This window comes from Pelodiscus sinensis, chromosome W, assembly GCF_052426305.1.
Source record: "Pelodiscus sinensis isolate ZL-2025 chromosome W, ASM5242630v1, whole genome shotgun sequence".
In the NCBI taxonomy this organism is placed as follows: Eukaryota; Metazoa; Chordata; order Testudines; family Trionychidae; genus Pelodiscus; species Pelodiscus sinensis.
The window spans coordinates 10,396,612-10,421,724 of NC_143084.1; the positions used below are offsets into that span (position 1 = coordinate 10,396,612).

Genomic DNA, 25,113 nt, shown 5'->3' on the forward strand with positions numbered 1-25,113 from the left:
CTCTCCAGCTGTAACCTGACATGCCCAGTTGGTCAGTACGGAGTCAACTGTGCTAAGTCCTGCAGCTGCCACGACGACACTTGTGACCCCCTGACTGGAGCCTGCCACATGGGTAAGTGCAGCCATTGTGTCTGGGTGTGGAGTAGGATGGGGAAGGGGAGCAGGGCCCCTTTCTGATATATTATCTAGAAAATAAGAGCTGTGGGGGGTGGGGCTTTCAGCTGTCCTGGTGCTTCTCTCCCCAGGTGATCCAGCCCCTCCTACCCAGTGCATCCAGTCCTGTTGCTAAGAGGAGCCAGGCTCACTTTCCCCCCCAATTGACATGTTCCCCAATTCCTCTGGCACTCACTGTCCAGGAGAGCCCCCCAGGCTTCCCATCACTGGTTGGCTTGGATCAGGTAGGTGGTCCTTGCACCAGATGTGCATTTTAGAGACACATCTCCGGCACACTTCCTTGTCCAGGTTCTAGAATGGCCACTGTGTCAAGGGAGGCTAGGCATTGGAGAACACTCTCCTGACATTGGCATGACGCTCTTCCATCGCCTGATTTATTGTCTGCAAAGCTGCTCCATCATCACAGTGTGGGGAGGAAATCAGAACAAGTTGGAGCATGGGTGCAGCGGCTCTGGATGAGCCAGAGAGTCACCTGTTGAGCCTGGTACAGGATCTACAATCAGGCAAACAAGGAAGCAGGTGAAGTGATGGATTCCTGAATGTATTTACTGTGTTAGAATCTCTTTCCCACTGATGCTACTACTCTGTAAAGACCAGCAATAGTGAAGATAAACACCAGGGAGTGTGAAGAGCTATTGATAGAGCCTTTATATCTGTGGCTATCTGCATCTGCAAAAATGATCTGCAGATATCCACATTCACATCCACAGATGTGGATACTCGTGGATATCTGTGGATTAGCAGGACTCAAGCTATTGAAGCTAAAGGACAGTGTTGGCCTGTGACGGGGCATACCAACCCCACACTGGCCGACGGGAGGCTAACCAGGCCTGCTGAGCTGAGAAGGCCCCTCCCCCACAGCCCTGCTGGGCATGCTCCAACTGCAGATGCAGTATAAAGGCCAGAGGAGCAGCTTATTTGGGGCTGACCAACGGAAGGGAAGGAGCTCCTGCCAGACGAGCTCCAGCCGCAGATGCTGCGCCAGCCGCAGACTCTGCACCAACCGTAGCCGCCGCCACTGCAGCAGCATCCGCCAGCACAGGTGGGGACTACGCCGGCCAGGGGATTGGGGTAGGAAGCAGCCCAGGGCGGGGAGCAGGAGGTGCCCCGGCGGGCTTGGCACATTTCGGGGGGAACTCCCCACTGAGCCAGTGGTGGAAACCACCTACCACTGACAGGGCCCTGGGCTGGAGCCCGGTGGAGAGGGAGGGCCCGGCCCCTCCTACCCGCACCTTCCCTTGCTCCCCAGAGGGAGAGTACCCACTTAGCAAACTATAGACTCGGTCACTGGGCCATACCAACCCCACAGAAGGGGGACATTACAGACTCGGCCACTGGGCCATATTTACCCCGCAGATGGAGGGGTGCTAGAGACTTGGCCACTGGGCCTCCCTACCCCACTGACCGAGGTGTGATGGATTAGGCCCTGAGCTGAAAGGTCCAGCCTACCGGGGCTTTCACCAGGGCTAGACCATGGGGTGAGCCGCTGGGCCCAGGTCCCCAGAGTGGGGATAGGCCATCCACCCCATGACATGGCTCAGGAGCAAATGGAGGTAAATTGGCTGTGGGTAAACTGAGGCTGGAAATTAGATGAAGGTTTCTAACGATGGGAGGAGCGAGGTTCTGGAACAGCCTCCCACTGGAAGAGGTAGGGTAAATAAACTGACTTGGTTTTGAGCTGGAGCTTGATAAATTTATGAATGGGAGTCTATGATGGACTGCCTGTGAGAACAGCTCCTTTCCAAGTCCTGTGACCTCAGCCTGCACTGTCCATTGTAGGGGAAATCTCGCTCCCCTGGGGTACAGAGTCCCCAGAAGGGTCCGGGGCTGGAGGTCAAAGCAGTGAGGCAGGAGAGAAATCTAGAAGGAAAACTTTATTATGCATGCATGCAGGCTGACAGCTACCAGAGTGAAAGCAACCCTGAGAGACAGGTTCAGGGATCCTTTATACAGTATGCTCAGACAGTTTAGTTGTTGATTGTTTTCTTTAACATATGAAAGTCTCAGCAGAAGTACTTTGAAAGTAGGAATAAGAAATCCTCCGGAAAAGGCTTTATTTTCCGGAGAATCACGTCTAGCCTGGCGCTTTTCTCCGGCTTTTCCCCAAGCCGGAAAAAAGCAGCAGCCATGTTAATGCAAATGCCGCGGGGGATATTTAAATCCCCCGCGGATTTGCCTATTCCAACGTTCTACATTAGCATCCCTTTTCTGGAAGGGATGCCAGTGTAGACACAGCCTAGGAGTCTCCATGAAGTTGAGATCGGAGGCATTGTAAGGGTCTTGATGAGAGTTAATTTGATTTCTCTCTGTTACAGGGAGAGAGGTCTGGAAAACTTTTAACCCTTACAGCAGTTTTCTTTAGAGAGTTTTGATTTCCTGCACAGTCCCCCCTTTAGACACAATTGGAGTTATTTGATTTTTCTCCCACACCATCACCTGGGGGCTGAGTTTTAACCAGGGGGCTCTTTATTTGTGCCATGTGTGGTACTTTGCCTATCATCAGCATCGAATCCATTAGGAGTGTGATAGGCTGGAGCATCCCTGGTAGGAGGGGGCTTCCTGGCCTCTGTCCCTCTTCACAGCGAGCTAGGCTGGACTCTGAGTCAACCCCCTCTCCAGAACCACCTTGTGTCAGGTTCTAGTACCTTTGGAGAAGACAAACTTTCTGGGGTGATGACTTCTCTGCTCTGCTTGGCAGATGCTGCAGCTGCACCAAGCTCTATGCTGTTCCCTTTCATTCCAGGAAGCAGGGTGAGGCATGCAGCCTGCCTGAGCCTCCACATCCAGCTGTGAATTCTATGCACAGTTGTGAGAAATTGGGGCTGCCCTGAGCCAGTAGTCCATAGCTCCTGTTTCACGACAGCTTGGGCAGGGCCTACGTGGGCAAGTGCTGCTGGCTGCCCTAGAGGCTTGCAGCTCAGGGCTGGGCTCCATTTACTCACTGGCTTGGTGTTTGTCTCTTCTTTTCCAGAGTCTCCAGGTTCAGTTTAGTGACTCCATTGGCCTTGTAGTTGCAGGGCCCTGTGCTGCTCTGCAGGCTGTGCAGCAAACGCCCTGCTGTTAGCCGGTGGCCGGGGTAGTGAGTGGTCTGTGAGCCCTATCACACTCAAGTCTTTGACTGCTAGGACAGAGTCCCTTCACAGCAGGCAGCCAGGGAGGCTGACGGGCACCCCAAGAGTCTGCCCCGTGGAGGCGGCACGACTCAACACTCAGCTCTTACTGCGTTTACCCCGACCAGCTATGGTTCTTTTGATTGTGTTTGGTTCTGTTACAGCAACAGGAGGAGTCAGGTTAAAGCTTAAATAGTTACTATTTTATTGTTACAAGGCAAGCTTAGCTGTTAAATGTTACTGCTGGGTTACAGACAACACAATACAACAACAGTCACTTAAAGGTACCATGGAACCCTTTTGGTTCCCTGAGCTCTTATTAAATGCGCACAAAAATAGACACCTAGCAGGTATATTCTCACCCCTGCGATCTTTACTCCGGTGACGGAGAATTTAATCCGAGGGTTCAGATGGGGGCCCAAAACCCCTACCAAATCAATTCCAGACACCCTTCTTAAGCAACCAGCTTTATTCAGGAATGCATTCCAGGGCAAAAACCTCCAGGATACTCAGGAAAAAGTTTCTGCAAAGTTTCTGCAACTGCCCAAACAAAAGGCAAGGTCTTTTGGACTATCTTACATGGTAATTACCCCTCTTTCACTGACCACTTACAATTGCATGCATATACAGGTCATGCCCCTTTGCACCAAATTCCCTCCAATCATTATTTGTCCCCTCACAGTCCCTTTTCAGGCCTTACAACAGGTTCAAACCAGTTTCACCGATCCCCTCCTTTTGTATACCTGTGTTCAAGCACGTACCTCTTTACAAAGACCAGACTTAACATCCAGGTCACAGCAGGGGTCATACTGACAACAAATTAAGTTTATCCTTCACCGGCGAAGCCAGCGTTTCTCTCAATCCCAATGGGAAGCAGTCAATACGAGACGAAGGCGTCCCTAAAGTCTCGGGGGTCCAAGACCGCCTGACCAGCAGGTATATGGTTGGATCTCCAATTAGAGTGGGGCACAGGGCCCCACTTTATACCCCTGTGGTCACATAGATGTTTCTCTTGTCATTAAAATGCCAATTAAGTTGGAATGTCTTTGTGACGCCCATTCCCACAGAGGGTCCAAAGCTTAATTTGCACCTGTGAGGTGGAGGTAACTAAATCATTAGGGCCAGACATTCTTTCTGATGGGGTGGCAGATTCCTCTTCCGGGACGGTGTGTAGACGTATCAATTACTGGTACCAGCCAAGGGCAGCTCAAGGCCCCGATCGCCTGCTGGCCCAGTTGTCGCTGTTATCTGGTTCCTGTCTAGCATCCAGGGCCATTGTAATTCCAGCACCTCTGGAGGCCCTGGAGCCTTTGAAGACAGAGTTTTGCTCTCAAGGATTCTCTCTCCCAAGGATGTCAGAGGGAGGGGAGGGGAGGGGAGGGGAAGGGGGGGGGGAGAGAGAGAGTGAGAGAGAGAGAGAGGCGGGGTTTCTGTCTGGCTACACTTGCTCACCCCCTCATTCTTGTTGGCAGATTCACATATGTGAGACAGCAGCTCTGTTTGCTGGCTCTGCCTGGGGACTCTTCCACACTGTTTAGTCCAGTGGTTCCATCTGGAATTTGCAGAGTGGGTACTTGCACAGGAAAGAATAGGAGGGGAAGCTGGAGAAATTTCATTGGTGGTTAGCTGGGTTCTCTGGCTTCAGCTCTTAGCTCTGATCTACTTTTCTCTCTCCCTCAAGCCCCATGTTGAAGTCCCTTTGGAGCCTCAAAGAAGCCCCAGTTGGAATGAGGCATGCTGGGCCAGAAGGCTCCAAATCTCACTTTTGTTCTGTCCAGGGAAAGCAGTGCAGGGCCTTAGGGAATAAGGATATAGGGATTCTGTGGTGTTAGGAAGTGAAATGCATGGAATGCTCCAGTTAAAATCCTGCAGGGCCAGGAATTCCAGTCTGTAAAATGTAGACAGAAACTCTAGCCTCATTGCACAGCAGAAGCACTGCTCCTTCTTGCATTTCTGGTTACACAGATGGTTTAAAATTATGCAATTTCCTGTGGGACCCATGAAACATGCCTGATGCTTTCAACTGCCACACCATTTCCTTTTTCCCTTTCATCTCAAAGCTCATTGAACCTGTCATCTGCAATTGCTGATTGGAGTTCCTCTCCTCTAGTGCCATTGTAGACCCTTTTCATTCCAGCATCTTCCTTCTGTGTACCACTGAAACAGCTCTCACCAGAATGTCTTCTCTCTGGCCACACCCAGATCCAGTGCTCCATCCTCTTTAATTTGCCAGACACCTCCCATGCCATCAACCATGCTGTCCTTCTTGGAATGGTACCCGCCTCCCTCGGGTTCTGAGCCTCCTCCTACCTTTCTCATCACTCTGTCAGTGTTTCAGATAGAGGATTCTCTTGTTGCATTCTCTTTTCCCTTTAACCTTATCTGCAGAAGCTCATTCAAAAACATGTGCTGACTATTGTCCTTATGTGGACAACCTCCAGATTTTAATGGCAGCCCTATGAACTCTCGGGGAAGATTGGGTAGGAACAGGGAGGTGACATATAGGTGAGATGAGACCATGATTAAAAACTGCATCCAGTTCTAGTGTCAACATTTCAAAAACAATGTTGGCAAATTGGAGAGGATTCAAAGATGAGCCACAAGAATGATTCAAGATCACCCTATAGTGAGAGATGCAAGGAGATCACTGTGTTTACCTTAATAAAGAACAGATTAGGAAGTGACTTATCACAGTGTACAAGTGCCTACACAGGAGATTTCTGATAGTAAATTGCTCTAAATCAGCAGCTGCAGAGGACTTGCACCCAAGAGTTTTAAAAGAGCTGACTGAGGAGCTCAATGTACCATTAATGTTGGTTTTGAAAAGTCTTGGAATAGTGGGGAAGTTCCAGAAGATTGGATGAAAGGGAATTGTGTGCTCATTTCTAAAAAGGGTTAATGGACTGACCCAGGCTATTATAGGCTTGTAAGACTGACATCAATCCTGGGCAAAATAATGGAGCAGCTGCCACAGAACTCAATAATAACAAAGGGGGGGGTAATGTAATTAATGCTAATCAAGGTGTATTTATGAAAAAAATACTTAGGATGCCCATTCCCCTGTGTTACCAGCTCCTACTGTCTGACTCTGGTCTCCTGATAACACGACCCTGCCTGTGATTCTCCACCTGCCATCTGGCCTGTCTCAAACTATGATATCTTGGTGTACACCTAGCCTGGCCCTGCCTCAATTGCAGCTATTACCTCAGACCACTCACATGCTGGTCATGACATGAGCCAATTTGATATATTCTTTGGATGAGATGACAGGTATGGTTAGTATAGTGTTGGTGTCATATATTTAGGCTTCTGTAAGGTGTTTGACTTGGTGCCACTAGAGGTATGTAAAATTAACATGGCACACATTAAATGGATTAAAAGATGGCTAATTGATAAATCTCAGTTTAACTATAAACAGGGAATTGTCATTGAGTGGATGTGTTTCTTGCCCCTACACTACTTAGCAGCTTTATCAATTCTCTGGAAGAAAAGTAAAAACCCTCACTGATAAGGTTTGCAGATGATACCAACTAGGGCAGAGGTAAATAACAAACTAGTCATTGATTCAGAGCAATCTGGATCAATTGGGAAACTGGGCCAAGCAAACTATATGCATTTTGATACGGTTACATGTAAATGTGTACATCTAGGAATAAGGAACATAGGCCATAATTTACAGGATGAAGGACTTGAGGGTTGTGACAGAGTGTGCATCACTGACAATTTTTAAATCAAGATGGATTTTTTTTCTAGAAGCTCTGCTCTGGGCATTATTTTGGGGCAGTTGCCTGGCCTGTGTGAAACAAGAAGTCAGAATAGATGATTGTAAGGGACCCTTGTGGACTCTCTGAACTATCTGTGTGACAAAGGCAAAACAAGATCTCACAGGTGGAAGTTGCAGCTGGTGCAAATCAGACTAGAAATAAGGGACCCATTTTTAACAGTGAGGATACCTAGAGATGTGGTGGATTATCCATCACTTGGAAACTTTAACTGGGATTTCTCAAAGGATGTCAATGCCTGAGTTACAGTCAGTACTGGGCATCTAACCATCTAGATGGATTCTCTGGCCTGTGTTATAGGGGAGGTCAGGCTAGATGATCACAATGGTCTCCCCGCCCAGGTTTAAAATGTATTAAATGAATATTTTTGCTTTTTAGCCCCACTCTCATCCACTCAGGATGCAGCTGGCTCATCGCTTTGGCTGTGCTACTCCTCTTTGTGCATCTTTCCTTGGGAGTGGGATGGGCAACTGGCTCCCCAGGGCAGTGTGTTAATGGGTATCTCGTCCCTTTTCAGAGGCCAATCAGCGGATGGGAGTGATCGCAGCAGGGGCCCTGCTGGCTTTGCTACTCATCCTCCTCCTCTCACTACTCTGCTGCTGCTGTGTCTGTCGCAAAAAGGAGGAAGCTCAGGGGTAAGTGTCTGTGCCTTTGCTTCCACACTGAGAGCCCAGCGTGTGGCCTTCTTGGGCCAACGTCTAAGTTGCTGGGTGCCTTATCACTTGCCTTAGGCACTAGCCACCCCACCTCATACGCCAGCTCTGGCTGCTGGGGGAGGCTCTGTCCCATGTGGTCAAAGTGCAGCACTGGGGAACAGGGGTTGCAGGGGCTAAACCTCGGCCCAGTGCTGACTCCGTGCCCTTAGACAGGTCTCACCCAGTGGTGGAGTGGGAAAAAAAAAGTGGAGAAATCAACCTAAACTAAACTCCACTTTCCAAGAAAGAGAAGCGGACAAGCTGTTTATCCTGGTCTATGCCAGTGGTCTCATTGATGTTCTGTGTCTCAGCATCACCATCTGCAGGCTGGGCGGGGTAGAAGGGGAGTCTGTTCAGGTGGCTGTAAAGGGTTTTGAGATCCTCCCTATACGAGCGCGCTCAGCCTCTGGCTCATGCCCCTAGGTGCGTGGTGCATTTTTTGGAGCAGGAAGGGGAAAATACAGCATTGCCAGCAGAAGCAAGATCCCTTTAACTAGATCAGGTTGTTCCCTGACGTATTGGGAAATGGCGCCATTCAAAGTGCCAAGGGAGTGAGTGTGCCTGTTCCTAAACTAACCCTCAAAGCAGCCAGCCATAGAGGGCACAGAACCAGATCAATGAGAAATTTGCATGAGAGGACTGTGCAATGTGCTTGCCAAATGCTCGGAGATCAGTCCCGTGGCCAGTTCGCACAGAGAGAAGAGAGCTGGCATGGGAGTGTGTTAATCCGGCAGAGTGGGATCTGATGGCTGGTAGCTCATGCTAGGCAAATCCAGAACTGAAACACGGCACAGTGAGGGGTAGAGAACATTGAAACAATTACCCAGGTACGAGGGCCTGTGTGTAACTGGGAGCCCTTCCATCAGGACTGGGGGTTTCTTTCTAAAGATCTGCTGTGGTTCAAACAGAGGTTCTTGGGCTGGACAGCAGAATCCCTGGGTGGGTTCTCTGGCCTATAACCCAGAAGGCCAGACAGAATGATCAGGATGGGCACTTCTGGCCTTGAAATCTGTGAATCCATGAAAAAAAAATCCTGTTCGAATAGGAGCATGATCACTCAGCCAGGACGCTAGCCCCTTCACCCCTCCTCCTCCCATCTGCTGCTCAGCCAGGGCCCCCACTTGGCACATTCCCTCCCACCCATCTCTACAGTAAAGCTGTTTAAAATCAATGTAAAATGTTTCCACAGCAGGGGAGTATATTATTCCTCATTCTCTGCTATGACTGAACTACTTTTGCAGACACAGACTGAGCCTGCAAAATTTCAACCAAAAAGGTGAAGACTTCTGAAAACTCTGGGTAATTGCAAACAGGGTTATAATAATGGCCACATTTAGTGGCCTTCACTCCACTGGCTTAGGCCCAGTCTCCAGGACTTTTCTGTCTGCCAGTGCATGTGTCCTCCAGTGCAGGGTGACTATGGGCAGGGCTGGGGGGGGGCATGAAGCCACCTCTGGGCAGAATGTCCCTCTAACAATGCACTGCAAAGAGGCCTGGGAGCCAGGGATAGCACTCCCAAGAGGAAGCTTAGGGAAATATAGGGTGAGTGGAAGACTGCCTTCCACACCCATCAAATTTGGGTAAGACACTTGGGTAAAACTCATGCTGTTACAAGATGTGCCATGATGCCCACAAGGGATCAGGCATGAATTTCCCCAAGAGGCATAGCAGTAGAGTGGAGGAAAGTGTATGGCCTGCTAAGTACTGGTGCCATTATGCCCTCAGCTTCCCCTAGGGGCTTTATGACCAAATACTGGTCTCCTGATTAAATAGCTGCCTGAATACATACCCATGTGGGCATATGGTCTGGCCCTTGGGCAGCTAGCCCCAGCTGCTGCTCAAGCCTCTACTGCTAAAGTGCTATTTTTAGCATGCTAGCTCACTTCTGTGTACATCTCACCAAGCTAGCATGTGTACATCTCCCCAAGTTGGGAATCACACCTGCCAGTTGCTGTGCCCTAGATGGTGACGGCAGAGATGGAGTGAAAGTGTAAGGGACACAGAAGACAGGGAACAAATAGCTCGCTAAGAGAAAAATTAAAGAGTGTCTGGACGTTTGAAGAAATTGGGTATGTTGGGCAGTTTAGTAAAAGACTGGCCACTTGTATCAAGAGACTACAATGGCCTATATGTCATGGCAGGACATGGATGGTCATGCCTAATGGCTAGAGCAGGAATTATGCTTGGTGGTTGGAGCAGGACTTCAGAGCCAGGAACCTAAGTCAAGGGTCAGAGCTACAGTCAGGAACCAGGAGTCAAACCGAGGTCAGAGCTGGAGTCACAAGGAAGCAGGACTGGAACAGAGTAGAGTAGAACAGGAACAAGGCTAGGAATAAGGCAGGCACAGGACTGATTGTGGCTGCAGAGATAATCATTGAGCAGCCAGCAATCTGCTGAAGCTGAGCTCAGAAGCAGGCCTGCTGGTTCTCTCCAGACAGCCAATCAGACTGTCAATGGGATGTCCACATCCCAGCTGAGCTCATTAATCTGCCTGAAGGCTGGGCTGGCTAGCCTTCTGTCTCAGCTGAAGAATCTCACTCCTGATGGTGCCCTCCTCTCAAAGGTTCCTTCCAGAGGCCCTTGGCCCAGGCTTCTCTGGATGAATTCAGTGGAAATCCCATGGTAGAGCTGGTCACAGAGTAGATATTATCCACTGGCTTCTGGAGCAGTAAGTCAACTTCAGGTTGGGCAAAAAATAGTGACCAGGAGATTTGACACTGTTTGGCTATGTCTACATTGGCAAGATTTTGCGCAAATACTTTTAACACAGGAGTTTTTGTGTTAAAGTATTTGTGCAAGAGAGCGTCTACACTGGCATGTGCGTTTGCGCAAGAGCATCCATGCCAGTGTAGACACTCTCTTGCGCAAGAAAGCTCTGATGGCCATTTTAGCCATCGGGCTTTCTTGCACAAGAAATTAACATTGCCTGTCTACACTGGCCTCTTGCGCAAGAACAGTTGCGCAAGAGAGCTTATTCCTGAGCAGGAGCATCAGAGTATTTGCGCAAGAAGCCCTGATTTCATACATTAGGGCTACGTCTACACTGGCCCCTTTTTCGGAAGGGGCATGCTAATTTTGAAAGTGGGAATAGGGAAATCCGCGGGGGATTTAAATATCCCCCGCGGATTTAAATAAACATGGCCGCCGCTTTTTTTCCGGCTTGGGGAAAAGCCGGAAAAAAAACGTCTAGACTGGCCCGATCCTCCAGAATAAAGCCCTATTCCGGAGGATCTCTTATTCATACTTTGAAGTAGGAATAAGAGATCCTCCGGAAAAGGGCTTTATTCCGGAGGATCGGGCCAGTCTAGACGCTTTTTTTCCGGCTTTTCCCCAAGCCGGAAAAAAAGCGGTGGCCATGTTTATTTAAATCCGCGGGGGATATTTAAATCCCCCGCGGATTTCCCTATTCCCACTTTCAAAATTAGCATGCCCCTTCCGAAAAAGGGGCCAGTGTAGACGTAGCCTAGGACATCAGTGTTCTTGCATAGGTACTCGCGGCCAGTGTAGACAGGTGGCAAGATCTTGCCAATGTAGACACAGCCTTTAAGTTTTGGGTCATCCAGAAATATCCCAAGTTCTTGTGATCAGTAGGGAGCTGAAACAGAGTCCTTCCAGGAGATGACACCACTTGTCAAAAGCTGCCTTGATTACCAGTAACTTCTTATCCCAAATGTTGTTGTTCCCTTCTGGTGGGGCTAGCTTTTGTGAATAAAAGCACATGAGTGGAGTTGATTATGTGACCCTATTTTTGTGATGTGTGGCTCCAGTGGTAAATTAGATGCATTGGCCTCCACAGTGAATTATATGGGATCTGGATGAACAAGGATGGAAGCCATAGTGAAAGCTCTCTTTGTCAAAGGTGTATTGAGCCTCAGGAGAACAAATACTTTTCCCTTCCAGAAGAGCACCCTGATAGGGACTACCAGGTAGAAATACCCCTTGTTAAAACATTGGGAAAATCAAGGAATTATACCTCTCACACATTCTTTGGAACTTCCCACTTGGAGGTGGCAGATACCTTACATGGATCCACAGTCAGCCCTTCAGGCAAAATGGTGTACCCTATGAACTCCACAATACATCTGTTAGTCTATAAGGTGCTACAGGACTCCTTGTCGCTTTTGTATTTCAATGGTATAGCTGGGGCTACTGGGGGAGTCGCAGGTGTTGATGGAGGTTTTGCTGATATGATCCCCTTTGTTCCTGAATTACAGGGGATGCCAGGGTTTATTAGGCTTAAACTACTGATGGCCTCTGGCATGGAACTGGGTTTGAGCAGACAACATTGCCAGCAAAATGGAGAGCAAAAACAAAACACGCTTGCCTCCCCCCGCCCCAGTGAATATGCAGACTATACATAGTGAGCCAGGAGATGCCAAGAATGACTAGGAAATGCAGGGAGTGAACTAGGCTGATCTGCAGGGTTTTGCAGTGGCCCTGAAAGGCTGTGAATTCCAAAGGCACTGTCTCTCACATGACTGGGTCCAATGATAGGTGGGAAATAGCAACAGATTGCATAAGGTTGCTGCTGGTCTTGCGCTGTTTTGGAAAACCCATGTGCCCAGGCGAGCTTCAAGTCCATACAGGTAGCAGAGACTCCAGAAATGACCTGTTCTTCTTGACTGGCCTTTTATGGCAGGGTGCCACAGACAATGTGGAAGCTGGAGGGGTGTTGGCTGCCAGTTGGGCATTGCAAAAACCCTGATAGACAGATGCGGCCCAGCTCAGACCTGTCTGTTGGGCTGAAGCATTTCATTATAAGAAGACTGAGAGGGGACATGAGAGCGGTTTTCAAGTATCCAAAAGGGTATTATAAGGAGGAGGGAGAAAAGTTGTTCTTCCTGGTCTCTGAGGTTAGGATGAGAAGCAATGGGCTTAAACTGCAGCAAGGGAGGTTTAGGTTGGACATTAGGAAAAACTTCCTACCTGTCAGGGTGGTGAAACACTGGAATAAATTGCCCAGGGAGGTTGTGGAATCCCCATCTCTGGAGATATTTAAGAGCAGGTTAGACAGACACCTGTCAGGGATGGTCTAGACTGTGCTGGGTCCTACTGTGAGGGCAGGGGACTGGACTCAATGAGCTCTTGAGATCCCTTCCAGTTTTAGTGTTCTATGAGTTTATGATTATTGAGGTGTGGGTCAGGCCTTACATGGGCAGGATGAAGCAAAATGCCCAGGTTATCCACACTACAGAGGTCTTCTGCCCAACGTTGAGCCTTCTCCCATTTAGAGAGGTGGGTCCAACTCTGGGCCATACCAGTCTGCATGGGTTTGGATTGCACTGTGGGCACACAAGTTGGACTGGCAAGGGCAATCAAAACTGTCACAACTCCTTTCTTAACAGTGTTAGTTGTCTGTGTTAATGCCCTGATCAATAAAATCATCTAGGCTAGCCATAGGCTCTATCCTGCTGCTGTTAGGGAGTGCAGAGGGGACCAGCAGATCCTTTCCAACTGAAATTGCTGTGGGGAAAAATCTCCCGTCAGTGTGGCTGCATCTCATAAAGTCAACTGCTGCCAGAAGCTTCCATTTGGCAGTAGTGCCAAGTAAATTCCAAAACTGCACATGTGGTTTGGGGAACATGTGGTCTGCATAGAATTACTGAGTAGATAAAAGAAGCCACTTTGCAAACACAGACTCGTTTTCAGAAGTATTCCTTTGGAAAAGACTTGAAATAGTTTCTTTCATCCATAGCTTGTTGGACTCTCTGGCTTTTTGTGGCTGTGCTGGCTCATTGCAGGATGGGGTTAGCTCTGGAAAAGCATAGGCTGCTGCTTCCCCAGCACAGAGCTCCCAGAGGGAACGGCTGTGTTCTGGCTAGCAGCACTGGAATGGCGGAATCTTTTCACAGTGGGTGGGACAGTTCTGGTTGTAGCTCATTCTAAACTTCGGCCAGTCTGCCCCATGTACTGTGCTAAATCCTTAATCAGTGGCCCCAAACTTTTTACCTCATGCTTCTCTTACCCCTGTCTGTGCCCCCCCTCTCCCCAACAGCCAGGAGTGAGGGATGAGGACAGGTGTAAGGGAGTTGAGGCTGGAGCTACAGATGGGAGTAGCCAAAGCTGGCAGCCAGGGCCCCAGGTGCAAGGCCAGCAGAAGCAGCTGAGAGCAGAGCCCCAGGCATGGCACCCAGGCCAGGACCTCTGGATTGTGGCCAGGAGCAGATCCTTGAGGGTGGGATTGGCAGCCATGGCTCTGAGCATAAGTTCCCCAGTGCTTTGTGAACCCCTAGGGGCCCTGACAGACTGAACAGGAGTACTATGAATTGGTAATGTGCCTGGTTCACAATGAACCCAAGGATCCTTCTGTTGCCTTGGAATATCGAAATGTGGAAGTAGTCATCTCTTACTGAGGGCACTGCACCAGGCCCCAGGGAAGGGATTATGGAAGCCAGAGAGACCATGCAAAACTTTAGAGCAGGGGTGTCAAACTCAGTTTACCTTGGGGCCAGTGGCAGTCCTCAAAGCCTCATAGTGAGGGGGCAGGGGTCTCGGTGCGATTGCACCCCTCCATGTATCTCCTGGACCCTCCTGCACGCCCATGCGCTTCCCCTTCCGCACATCCCCTGGCCCCGCCTGCTGCCCCCAGGTGATTTAAAACTCATTGGGGGCCCCTGCCACCATCACTGGCAGCGCAGCGGGGCTAGAGTGGCTTCATGCTGCCAGCTCAACACAGCTGACAGCTCATCCTTGTGGCCTGGAAGGGTGTGTGCAGCGCTGTCCCATCCATAGATGTAAGCTGTGAAACTAACAACTCATTTTGTGAAACTGACTAGATATCAGTGATGCCAACTCTCCTGATTTGATCACAAGCCGCCTGATAATTGAGGCTTTTTTTTTCTGGAAAGCCCCAGCTGTGTTATGAGAAATAAGACAGATCTGGAAAATTCACTGCCTGATGCACCGCTGTCAACTGTGATTGCTCTGGTTTAGTAGATTATGCTTGTTTGTTGGTGCATGGTATTAGAAGAGAATCCCAGCCCTCTGTTTCCTTTTTTTTTTTTTTTTTTTAAGAAAGACTTTAGGGCTCATGGTTTGTGGAGAAAGCTAGAAAACATGCCCTGAGTCCAGCCAAAGACCTCAACAGTGGCATAGCTTGGGGGGGGGGGGCAATTGCCCCCAGACACCACACTAGGGGGGGACGCCAATTTAGCTGCCAAAAGTTATGTTATTGTTATTGTTATTGTTAACTTTATTAGTTCCTATTTTGTATATGTTCCAACAGTCGACTATGAAAAGGTTTCAGCAAAACCTTCAAAAAGTAAATAGGACGATAGCTATGTTACGCTGAAACCTTTTCACAGTCGACTGTTGGAACATATACAAAATAGGAATTAATCATAAAAAAGTTCAAAACAACATAAATTTTGGCCACTAAATTGGCACCCCCCTAGCGTGACACCCGTGGGTAACTGCCCCCCAGCCCCCTTGCTACACCACTGGACCTCAAACACCAAATGTCAGATAAAAAGATCCCAAGTGTACTTTTATCTGTGATTTAAAGGAAAACCTTCTCTTGGGGGGGGGGGGGGGGGGGGGGCTGATTCATGAATTTTGAATGCTTGGGGTTGGCAATACAGTACATTCAAGTTGATAGTGTCTTCTCCTGCATCCAAGAGCCCAGACAGAGACCAGGATCCTACAAAAGTCATGAAATGGAGTCCTCACCCTGACACCCTCATGTCTCACCAAACTGAGTGATTGGGCAACAAAATGGCAAATGAAATTTAATGTTGATAAATGTAAAGTAATGCACATCGGGAAAAATAATCCCAACTATTCGTACAATATGATGTGGACTAATTTAACTACAACTACTCAAGAAAGAGATCTTGGGGTCACTGTGGATAGTTCTCTGCAAACATCCACTCAGTGTGCAGCGGCAGCCAAAAAAGCAAATAGACTGTTAGGAGTCATTTAAAAAAGGGATAGAGAATAAGACAGAAAATATTTTATTACCTCTATATAAATCCATGGTACGCCCACATCTTGAATACTGCGTGCAGATGTGGTCTCCTCACCTCAAAAAAGATATCTTGGCATTGGAAAAAGTTCAGAGAAGGGCAACAAAAATGATTAGGGGTTTGTAACGGGTCCCATATGAAGAGAAATTAAAAAGACTGGGACTTTTCAGCTTAGAAAAGAGAAGACTAAGGGGGGATATGATAGAGGTCTAGAAAAGCATGACTGGTGTGGAAAAAGTGAGTAAGGAAAAGTTATTTATTTGTTCCCATAATATAAGAACTAGGGGCCACCAAATGAAATTACTAGGTAGCAGGTTTAAAACAAACAAAAGGAAGTTTTTCTTCATGCAGCGCACAGTCGACCTGTGGAACTCCTTGCCAGAGGATGTTGTGAAGACTAGGACTTTAACAGGGTTCAAAAGAGAGCTGGATAGATTCATGGAGGTTAGGTCCATCAATGGCTGTTAGCCAGGATGGGTAGGAATGGTATCTTTAGTTTCTGTTTGTCTGGAAATGGGTGACAGGAGAGGGATCATGTGATGATTACCTGTTGTGATCCCTCCCTCTGGGGCATCTGGCATTGGCCACTGTTGGAAGACAGGATACTGGGCTGGATGGACCTTTGTTCTGAACCAGTATGACCGTTCTTCTGTACTTGCACTGGGATGTCCACCTCCCCGACTAACATCTGCACTCTCATGCTGGGATCCTCTGCCCCTGCCTGGGGTAACCGAAAGCAAAACCCACACACTGGGTGCAGAAGCGTATCAACTCATTAGTCTCCTTGGCAAGTACGGGGTTCACGTTGCAGTGGAGGGCAGTCAGCATGGCTTCCCAGACAGAGCAGTGCCTTCTGCAGCCGGAACTATGTGGGAGCTGGGGGCCTGTGTGCTGCTGGGATCCCTGTGTGAGGGCAAGTCCCTGTGTGCCCCCCCGCCCCCCCCCCCCATGTCAGCAGCCACGTGGGCTTGATTAAATAACTTTTTCAAAACATTTTGTGGGCTGGATTGGGGAAGTGCTCAGGCTGCAGATGGCTCTCAGGCTAGGATTTTGAGACCCTTGCTTTAGTTTCTTGAGGTAGCCATTGAGCAAGTGCAGGTCTATAATAGGTCTGAGAGCACCCTTGGATTTTGTAATTAGGAAATAGCAGGACTAAAATCCCTCACCTCTTAAATCCTATAGAACATCTTCCACAGCTCCCACCCAGAGGATAGCTTGCACCTCCTGGACTAGAAGTTGCTTGTGAGAGAGGTCCCTGAAGAGGGACAGGGAGGGAGAGTGGGGGTGGGTAGAAATAAATTGGTGTGTATAACCTGCTTCTACTATGCTCAGCACCTACTGGTCTGTGCAGATATGGGACCATGCCATGATGAAGCAGAACAGGTGGCTCAAAAATAAAGGGAAAACAGGATCCAGCAGCACAGGAACTGGTATAACATCCAAGAGCGTCCCATTAAAAAGTCTGCTTAGAGCCCCTGGGTGTCTGAGCAGGACATACGTTGCCACTGAGGTAAATGGGAGGGGCGGCTGCCTGTGTTTAAAACCCCTGCTCCCTTTCCTCTGCAGGGCATGGTGGGGTGGAAAATGGGTGGGCTGCTGAGGCTTGTAGCACTTCCTCAGTCACCAGGGTATACAATCTCAGGGATTTGAACGTCACTGTGGAGTCCTTCAGCCCATGAATCTTGGTGTCTGTGTGCACCAAGAGCAAAGCCCTTTTGAAGGGGAGATCCTGAAGGGTTGTTTGGAGCTGAAGTGGGAGACTGGAGGACTGTAGCCATAAGATCTTATGCATAGCCACCGTGGGGCCATAGACCTGGCTACTAAATCTGCCACATCCAGGATGGTTTGCAAGGAAGCCCTGGCTATTGACTTCCAATCCTTCACCCGCAAGAACTCCTTCCCTGTCTCTTGGGGAAACGAATCTTTGAACTTCAAAATGGAGTCCCACATATTCAAGTTATATCTGTCCAGCAGTGCCTAATGGTTAGCGATCTTAAGCTGTAGTCCCCTGTTTGAGTAAACCTTTCTACCAAAAAGGTCCAATTTTTTGGAGTCTTTTGCTTTAGAAGTCACCCCTGTCAGGCCCTGCTTCTTGGCTGTGGACACCACCAAAGACCTCAAGGTGGGTGAATGCATAGGAACTCATAACCTAGGGCAGTCACGAACTACTTCATCTCAGCCCTTTTTGAGATGGTGGGAAGGAAGGCAGGGGGTTGCCACAGGGCTTTCACCAGTTCCATAATAGCCTGAGTGAGAGGTAGGGCTGGTTTTGACAGGCCTGCTGCGGTCATGATGTCAACCAGCCTATGGGAAGACTCCTTTGCTACCTTTTTCCGTAAGACTAAGTTTGAAGACACCCTCTTCAGCAGCTCCTGGTGGGCCTTTTGACATTTTGAGGCAGTGGTGACTGCTGGGGAGGAACGCTAGGGAGGCACTGGCCAGGTGACTGCCCCCCCACAATTCCTCCCCACACCACCCCTAGCCTGGGGGTGGTGTGGGGAGGAACCTTTTCCCACCCTGCCCCCCACTCCACCCCTTCTCCCAAACCCTGCCTCTGTTCCATCCCTTCCTGCAAAAAATTAGAGGGAATATTGCTCCTTACCCCTGAGCAACATGGCCCAGGAGTCTACCAGGGAGCCTGGTACTGGCAGCGGGAGTCCCCCACCCCCCACACTCACTAGCAACAGCAAGAAGTGGAGCTCCCTGGCCCCAGCCTGCTCCACTCCGACGGCTCCCAGCTGCGTCGCTCTGCTTCCTGCAACTGCCGGTGACTGCAGGGGCAGGCCCAACCCCTGCTGATGGTGCAAGGCCCCCTACTAGCCCTCTGGTCCCCGAAAGCATGAGGCCTGGGGCAGCTGGACAGACAGGATGGCTCTGCCCACCAGCTGCTGGCTCCTTGCCCCTCCCTCCCTCCCTCCCTTTGTGCCATCCCCATGCATCATGCTGTTTTGAGGAAATTACATGCCTGCCCTGACACAGCTTCCTCTGGGGAGGAGGCCTTTAGCAGCAGAGGGCCGTCCTCCTCCCCTTCTGCACCAATGGGATCCCATTGATTCAGATCATGAAGCTTGATGCTCAGTTCAGTATCAGAGTGTGGATCGAGTGCTGCCTGATGGAATGCAGGCACCCTTCTTTCAGATACAACTGAATAGGGGCATCTGGAATAGGGTCCTGACATTGGGGGAAAACCCCACAAATTCCAAAGCAGCCCCTGGCATAGGCCAGTGACCACTATTCCAAGCACTCAAGAGCACACCTCTGCCAGGATCCATGGCAAGGGAGAGATGGCTGAAGGAGTAGGGGGATGACTCCCTATGAGAGAAGTGGGACCCCTCCCACACCACTGAATCCAACAACAGCTTTCCTCTAAAGCAGGGGTGGGCATGATCTGGCCTGCAAAGCCGTTTGATTCAGCCTGAGTCCTGCCCTGGTACGGGGACAGAGGCGAGAGACTTTGCACACCCTAATTGGCCTGGAGGCAGGGGAGTGTACAAAGTCTCCTCCTCCCCCTCCCCCCCAACCCTGGCAGGGGCGAGAGATTGTGCGTGCTCCCCCGCCCCCAGCTGCAATAATTGGCCTGGGGGAAGGGGAGCATGCAAAGGCGATTCCCTCTAGGTGCTGCGTGACCCTGGTGGGGGGCGAGAGAGTTTGCACGCTCCCCTCCCTCAGTCCAATCATCACAGCTGGGAGTGGGGCCTGGGGGTGGGGGGAGTGTGGAAAGTCTCTCACCCCCCAGGGATGCGTGGCCCTGAGCAGCACATGGAGGGAACCCATGTGGCTGGGACTGCTGCAGGAGAGAGCCTGCTTCAGGAACCCTGTTTAGCTGCTGTCCAGGAGCCACCTAAGGTGATGGGTGATCATTCATTGCCTAGTATGATCATCTTCCATGGGAGTTGTGGACCCTCAGGTGGCTGATAAGGCCGATCCTTGAACCACAAGTTCTGTTACAGTGAGGACAGATGTTTCCAGGTACAGCAGGAGGCTGTTGACCATGACTAGAAGCCAGTCTCCCCCTCCTCCTGTGGCTCTTCTCCTCCTCAGTATGTCGGTGGGCAAATTTAAAATGCAGGGAGCCATTGTGTAGGACTTGTCTCCATTTTGAGCGAGCCTGGGCAAGTGTCGCTCAAGTGTCGACGTCAATGTTGCATTTCTTTAAATTATCCTTTAGCAAGTCCTTATAACGCTTCCATTGTCCTCCCACATTACGTTATCCTTCTTTCAGAACAACGTGACCAATCCAGTGAAGTTGCTGATGGATGATCATTGTCTCAATACTGGTGGTCTTTGCCTCTTCCAGAACACTGATGTTAGTGCGCCTGTCTTCCCATTTGATTTTCAAGATCTTGCGGAGGCAGCGTTGGTGATACCTCTCAAAGACTTTCAAGTGACATCTGTAGGTTGTCCAGATTTCAGACCCATACAATAGTGTTGGGAGAATGATGGCTGGATAGATAAGAAGTTTGGTATCTATTCGAATGTCACGATCTTCAAAAACCCTGTGTTGTGAACGAGCAAAGGCTGCACTGGCACAGCTCAGACGATGCTGGATTTCTACATAAATACATGCCTTGGATGAAAGATAACTTCCAAGGTAGAGAAAATGATCAACATTCTCCAGTGCTTCTCTGTTGATTTTAATAGATGGGGTGCATGGTACCTCATTTGGAGATGATGAGGGAGCACTTTGGTTTTCTTGATGTTGAGAGTGAGACCAAGACATGCAGAAGCATCAGCAAACACATCTGAGATAGCCTGAAGATCTTTCTCTGAATGGGCAAAAACTGCATTGTCATCAGAATACTAAAGTTCCACGATAGATGTCTTGGAAATCTTACTCTTAGCTTTCAGCCTGCTAAGCCTAAACAGCTTTCCATCCATTCTGTAGATGATTTCAATGCCAGCTGGGAGCTTCCCAGCAATTAGGTCAAAAATGACAGCAATAAAGACTGCAAACATGGCTGGGGCGATGATACAGCCCTGTTTGACTCCTGTTTGTACTTTGAAAGGTTCACTCTGGGAGCCAGTGCTACTCAGAACAGTTGCTTTCATGTTGTCATGAAGCAACTTTGGATGTCCTGATAAATAAATCATGTCCCAATCTTCAAAAGTACAGTCCAAAGGGCACGGCGATTCACCGAGTCAAAGGCTTTAGTTAGATCAATAAAAGCCATGTACAGTGGTCAGTTTTGCTCCTGATACTTCTCTTGCAGCTGCCGTGCAATGAAGATCATATCCGCAGTTCCGTGACATGGTCGGAAGCCACTCTGTGACTCTGGTAAAATTTCTTCTGATGGAGCAGAAGACGTTGGGGGATTTGCTCAAGAACTTCATCTGCAACCATGGAGTTACGATTAAGAAGATCTTCAAAATGTTTTTTCCAGCAAAAATTAATGACTTAATTGTCCTGCAAAAGTGTGGTTCCATCCTTTGAGCAAAGGGGGTTCATACCATGACAAACTGGCCCATCAACAGCCTTGATAGCACTTAAGAAACCACGTGTATTATGGGTAGCCACAAAATGTGGAGTTCTTGCGCTTTCAGTCCACCATTTGTTCTTGAGTTCTCTGGTTTTATGTTGGACTTCCACCTTCGCCTTAGCATGGGCTTCTCTCTTTGTCTTGCAATTTATATCATTCTGCCAAGCACAAAAGGCCATTCTCTTCTCATTGATGAGCTGCTTGATTTCAACATAATTCTCATCAAACCAGTCCTGATGCTGTCTGGTGTGGTAGCCAATGGTTTCGTCACAGGTATTGATGATTGCTGCTTTCAGCTGGCTCCAATGTTCCTCAATTTCTTCTGGAAATTCTGATGGAATCTTTTCTTCTAAGACTGCTTGGAAGTGGTCATGCTTAATGGGGTCCTTCAGCTCTTGCGCCTGATCTGTTTCTTTTGCAGCCTCCATTTGGGGGCAATCTTAATATTCATTGCAGATCGAATGAGGCAATGATCAGTCCAGCAGTCATCGACACTTGTCATTGCTCATGAGAAGTACTTCACTATGATCTCGAGCACAAACTATGACATAGTCGAGAAGATGCCAGTGCTTTGAACATGGGTGTCTCCAAGATGTTTGGAACTTGTCCTTTTATTGAAAAAGGGTGTTCATGAGGGTAAGTTCATGTTCAACACACATGGTCAGGAGCAGGATTCCATTTGAGTTGCTTTTGCCAACTCTGTCTTTCCCAATTGTTCCTTTCCACAGGTCTGAGTCTCATCCAACGTGTGCATTGACATCCCCCAGAAGAATTATCTTATCTTCCTTAGGGGTCTCCAATAAAATGGTTTCCAGCTGAGAGTAGAAATCTTCCCTTACATCCTCATCGGTGTCCATTGTTGGAGCATAGGCGCTCACAATAGTTACCTGTTGGTTTTTGGTGAGCCTCAATCGGCGTGTCATATGCCACTCATTGATGCCTACTGGCAGCTCAGAGAGGCACCTTATGAGCTTCTTCTTAATAGCAAAGCCCACTCCATACAATCGAGGTTCATCTAAGATTTTCCCTTCCAGAAGTAGGTGTATCCTCCTTTCTCCTCCCTCACCTGTCTTTCATCAGCTCTTCTGATTTTGGACAAGGTAGCAATATCGATGTTAAACCGATTCAATTCATGAGCAATGATAGCCGTATGTCGCTCTGGTCGGTTACTGAGTTGTCCATCAGGGTACGTACATTCCAAGTTCCAAAGTTGAAAAGTTTCTTACATTTTCGACTGCTGGGGTGGTGATCCTGCTGGATGCGGCTATCTAGCCAGGAGAAAAAGAAGCTATTGTTAGGGCACTTTTTCTAGCCCCCTCCCCATGTGGGGTGAGCAGAGTGGGCCCTAAAGAGGACTGCTCAGTCATGGGTGCAGCAGCCGAGATGCTCAACCTGCCTCAGTTCTTGAGCAAGACGACTGAATCACACACCCACCACCTGTGTGTCTGTCTGTGACTAGGAACTTCCAGAGCTCACCGTCCTGTTCCCATCGCCATACGTGGATCACCACCAGACTTTTGACTTGTGCAGGTGTTGTTTTCCCAAAATCTGGAAGATGCCTGTGCGGGACTTCTTTTAAAGTGGGGAGACTGGTGCATAACAGTCACCACACTGTCCTTGACAGATAGGGTATGTCTACACTAGCTCGTTAATTCGAGCTAGGTAGGCAAATCAGGGAACCGGAGTTGCAAATGAAGCCCGGGATTTAAATATCCTGGGCTTTATTTGCATGGTCCCGTCCGGCCGCCATTTTTAAATCCCTCATTCCACGAGGAGTAACAGTTAATCCGAACTAAGGACTTAGTTCGGATTAACTTTAAACTGCCGCGTGTAGCCGCGGGCAGTTCGTTTGGACTAAGGGGGATTTAAAAATGGCGGCCGGATGGGAACATGCAAATAAAGCCCAGGATATTTAAATCCCGGGCTTCATTTGCAACTCCGGTTCCCTGATTTGCCTACCTAGCTTGAATTAACGAGCTAGTGTAGGCATACCCACAGAGAGCTAGAAACCAATGGCATGGACACCACGACGATTGGAGATCCTCTGTCTGCTGCAGCCTTCATCTGCCTTCACAGCTGCTGTAACATTACACAATAGTTTCACCTCCATTGTGCAGTTATCCTCCGTCTGCTCTGAAGTTGAGGACTTTCTGTATCACACTTTGTCTGGAACCTCGCCCTTAACCATTCTGCCATGGGTGACCCTAAGGGAGTACATGACTCCAGGCAGTGTTGCTCTTGGAGGTCATTGGAACACGCAAGCCTTTCCACTACTTTCCCCCAGCTGCTCTACCATCCGTGCCCCCCATCGTCACTGCTGAGGCAATTCTTGCCTTGGCAGCCAACAGGAAGGACTCTGGGGCTGTGGGGATGGACTTTAGCTCCATCTTAGAGGAGATCGAGGCCCTGGGTCTGACCCCAGTAGTTCAGGGGGAGGACAACCCATTGACAGTGGGCCTCGGTCTAGGTGGCAACTCAGTTGCGCCACCCCCTCCTCCTCCTCCCTCCCCAATGCCCCAGGTGGCCGCCTCCGCTCTCACCCTCGCGGTTCCCCTAATACTGCCTGTCAGCCCGGCCACCGTAGATGCTTCATCTGAGGCCACTGAGTCCTTAGGGGTGATGGCTGGCGCCAAGTAGCTTGTGGGCACCCCCTCCCACCTTTGAGGTGGAGCAGTCGCCTTCCCTCCCTGCAGGGGACCCAGCAATTGACATCACCGTGACCAACGCCGTGGCTTCCGACACAAGCTCCACCTAGCCATCCAAGCCCAGCATCAGCACGGGCCCCCTCCCCACTTCTGTCCCCTCGGTCCTCGACCCCATTCGGGAGGCGCCGCAGCCCGGTGTCCCAGACCTTAGGACTGTCCCCTTGCTCCCTTTGCAAGCTCTGGTCCCTTTCCCTGTCCCGATTCTTCCCCTGTTCCCGTCCATACCCCCGATTCTGATCCCACCCCTATTCATGGTCCCAGCCCCAACCCTGCCCTAGTCCCACTCCCACCACTACCTTCATCCTCACTCCTGTTCTCGGCCTGACGTCCGACCCCGACCCTACTCCTCCTTCCCTCCCCACTGCGATACCTGTTCTCCCTCCACCGCCCCCGCCCCCATCCCACTGCTATTGCCAGCCCCATGGGGGCCGTCTCATTCCCACTAGCTGCGAGTGGCCCTCAAGGGGTAATTTTTGTGTCCCCCATTTCTAGCTCCCTAGGGGCTGCCTTGTTCCCTCCGCCGCCCCCTCCCTCACCGGGGATGGAGACGGGCAGAGCAGCACCGCCGCTCCTGGCGCTGCGCTGGGGATCGGATCCCTGTTTGCCCGTCTGTGTGGCTCACAAAGTCCATCCGGGGGCCCAGCTGGAGGAAAACCCCTCTACCCCAACCCCCTCAGCGCTGACGGCCAAGCTGCGCCAGTTCCTCACATACACCTGTGGGGCTAAGGACAAGGTGCAGCTCGCCCTTTGGCGCTGGGGAGATTTTCACTCTGTCCTCCGGGCCACAAATTCCCTTTTGCAGGAGGGGAGAGGGACCAAAAGGCAGGACATCACGGCCTACCGCCGGGCCCGCAAGTTCCGTGACACTCTCTTGGCCTTCCAGTCAGGGAGCAGTCTGTTGCAGGACCTGCGGGAGGCCGACGATCATCCTGCCCACGAGGATCCAACCCAGCCCTCTTTATGAAATACACCACCATCATGACATTAAACGCCCTGGGCTGTAGGGTGCTTCTTCACAGGAGCCGGCTGCTCTCCTTCCTTCGGGAGTGGGGGTACATGGTGGTTTTCCTGCAGGAGAGCCACACGACTCCAGCCATCAAGGCTGGCTGGCAGCTGGAGTGGGGGGACGTGGTGTATTTCAGTCACCTCAGCACCTCAGCAGCAGCCCGCCTTTCCCTCGGCGCAGCGATGGTGGGACATAGGGAA

General features: G+C 49.9%; 1 protein-coding gene across 1 annotated transcript in view; it reads left to right on the forward strand.

Annotated features, from left to right (window-relative positions):
- LOC102454332 (scavenger receptor class F member 2-like) overlaps positions 1-25,113 on the forward strand; it is a 264,639-nt gene that overhangs the window by 152,321 nt on the left and 87,205 nt on the right. The window contains exons 7-8 of the mRNA XM_075914780.2: positions 9-112; positions 7,584-7,701. Coding sequence (XP_075770895.2) covers positions 9-112; positions 7,584-7,701 — 222 coding nt within the window. The remainder of the gene's footprint in view (positions 1-8; positions 113-7,583; positions 7,702-25,113) is intronic.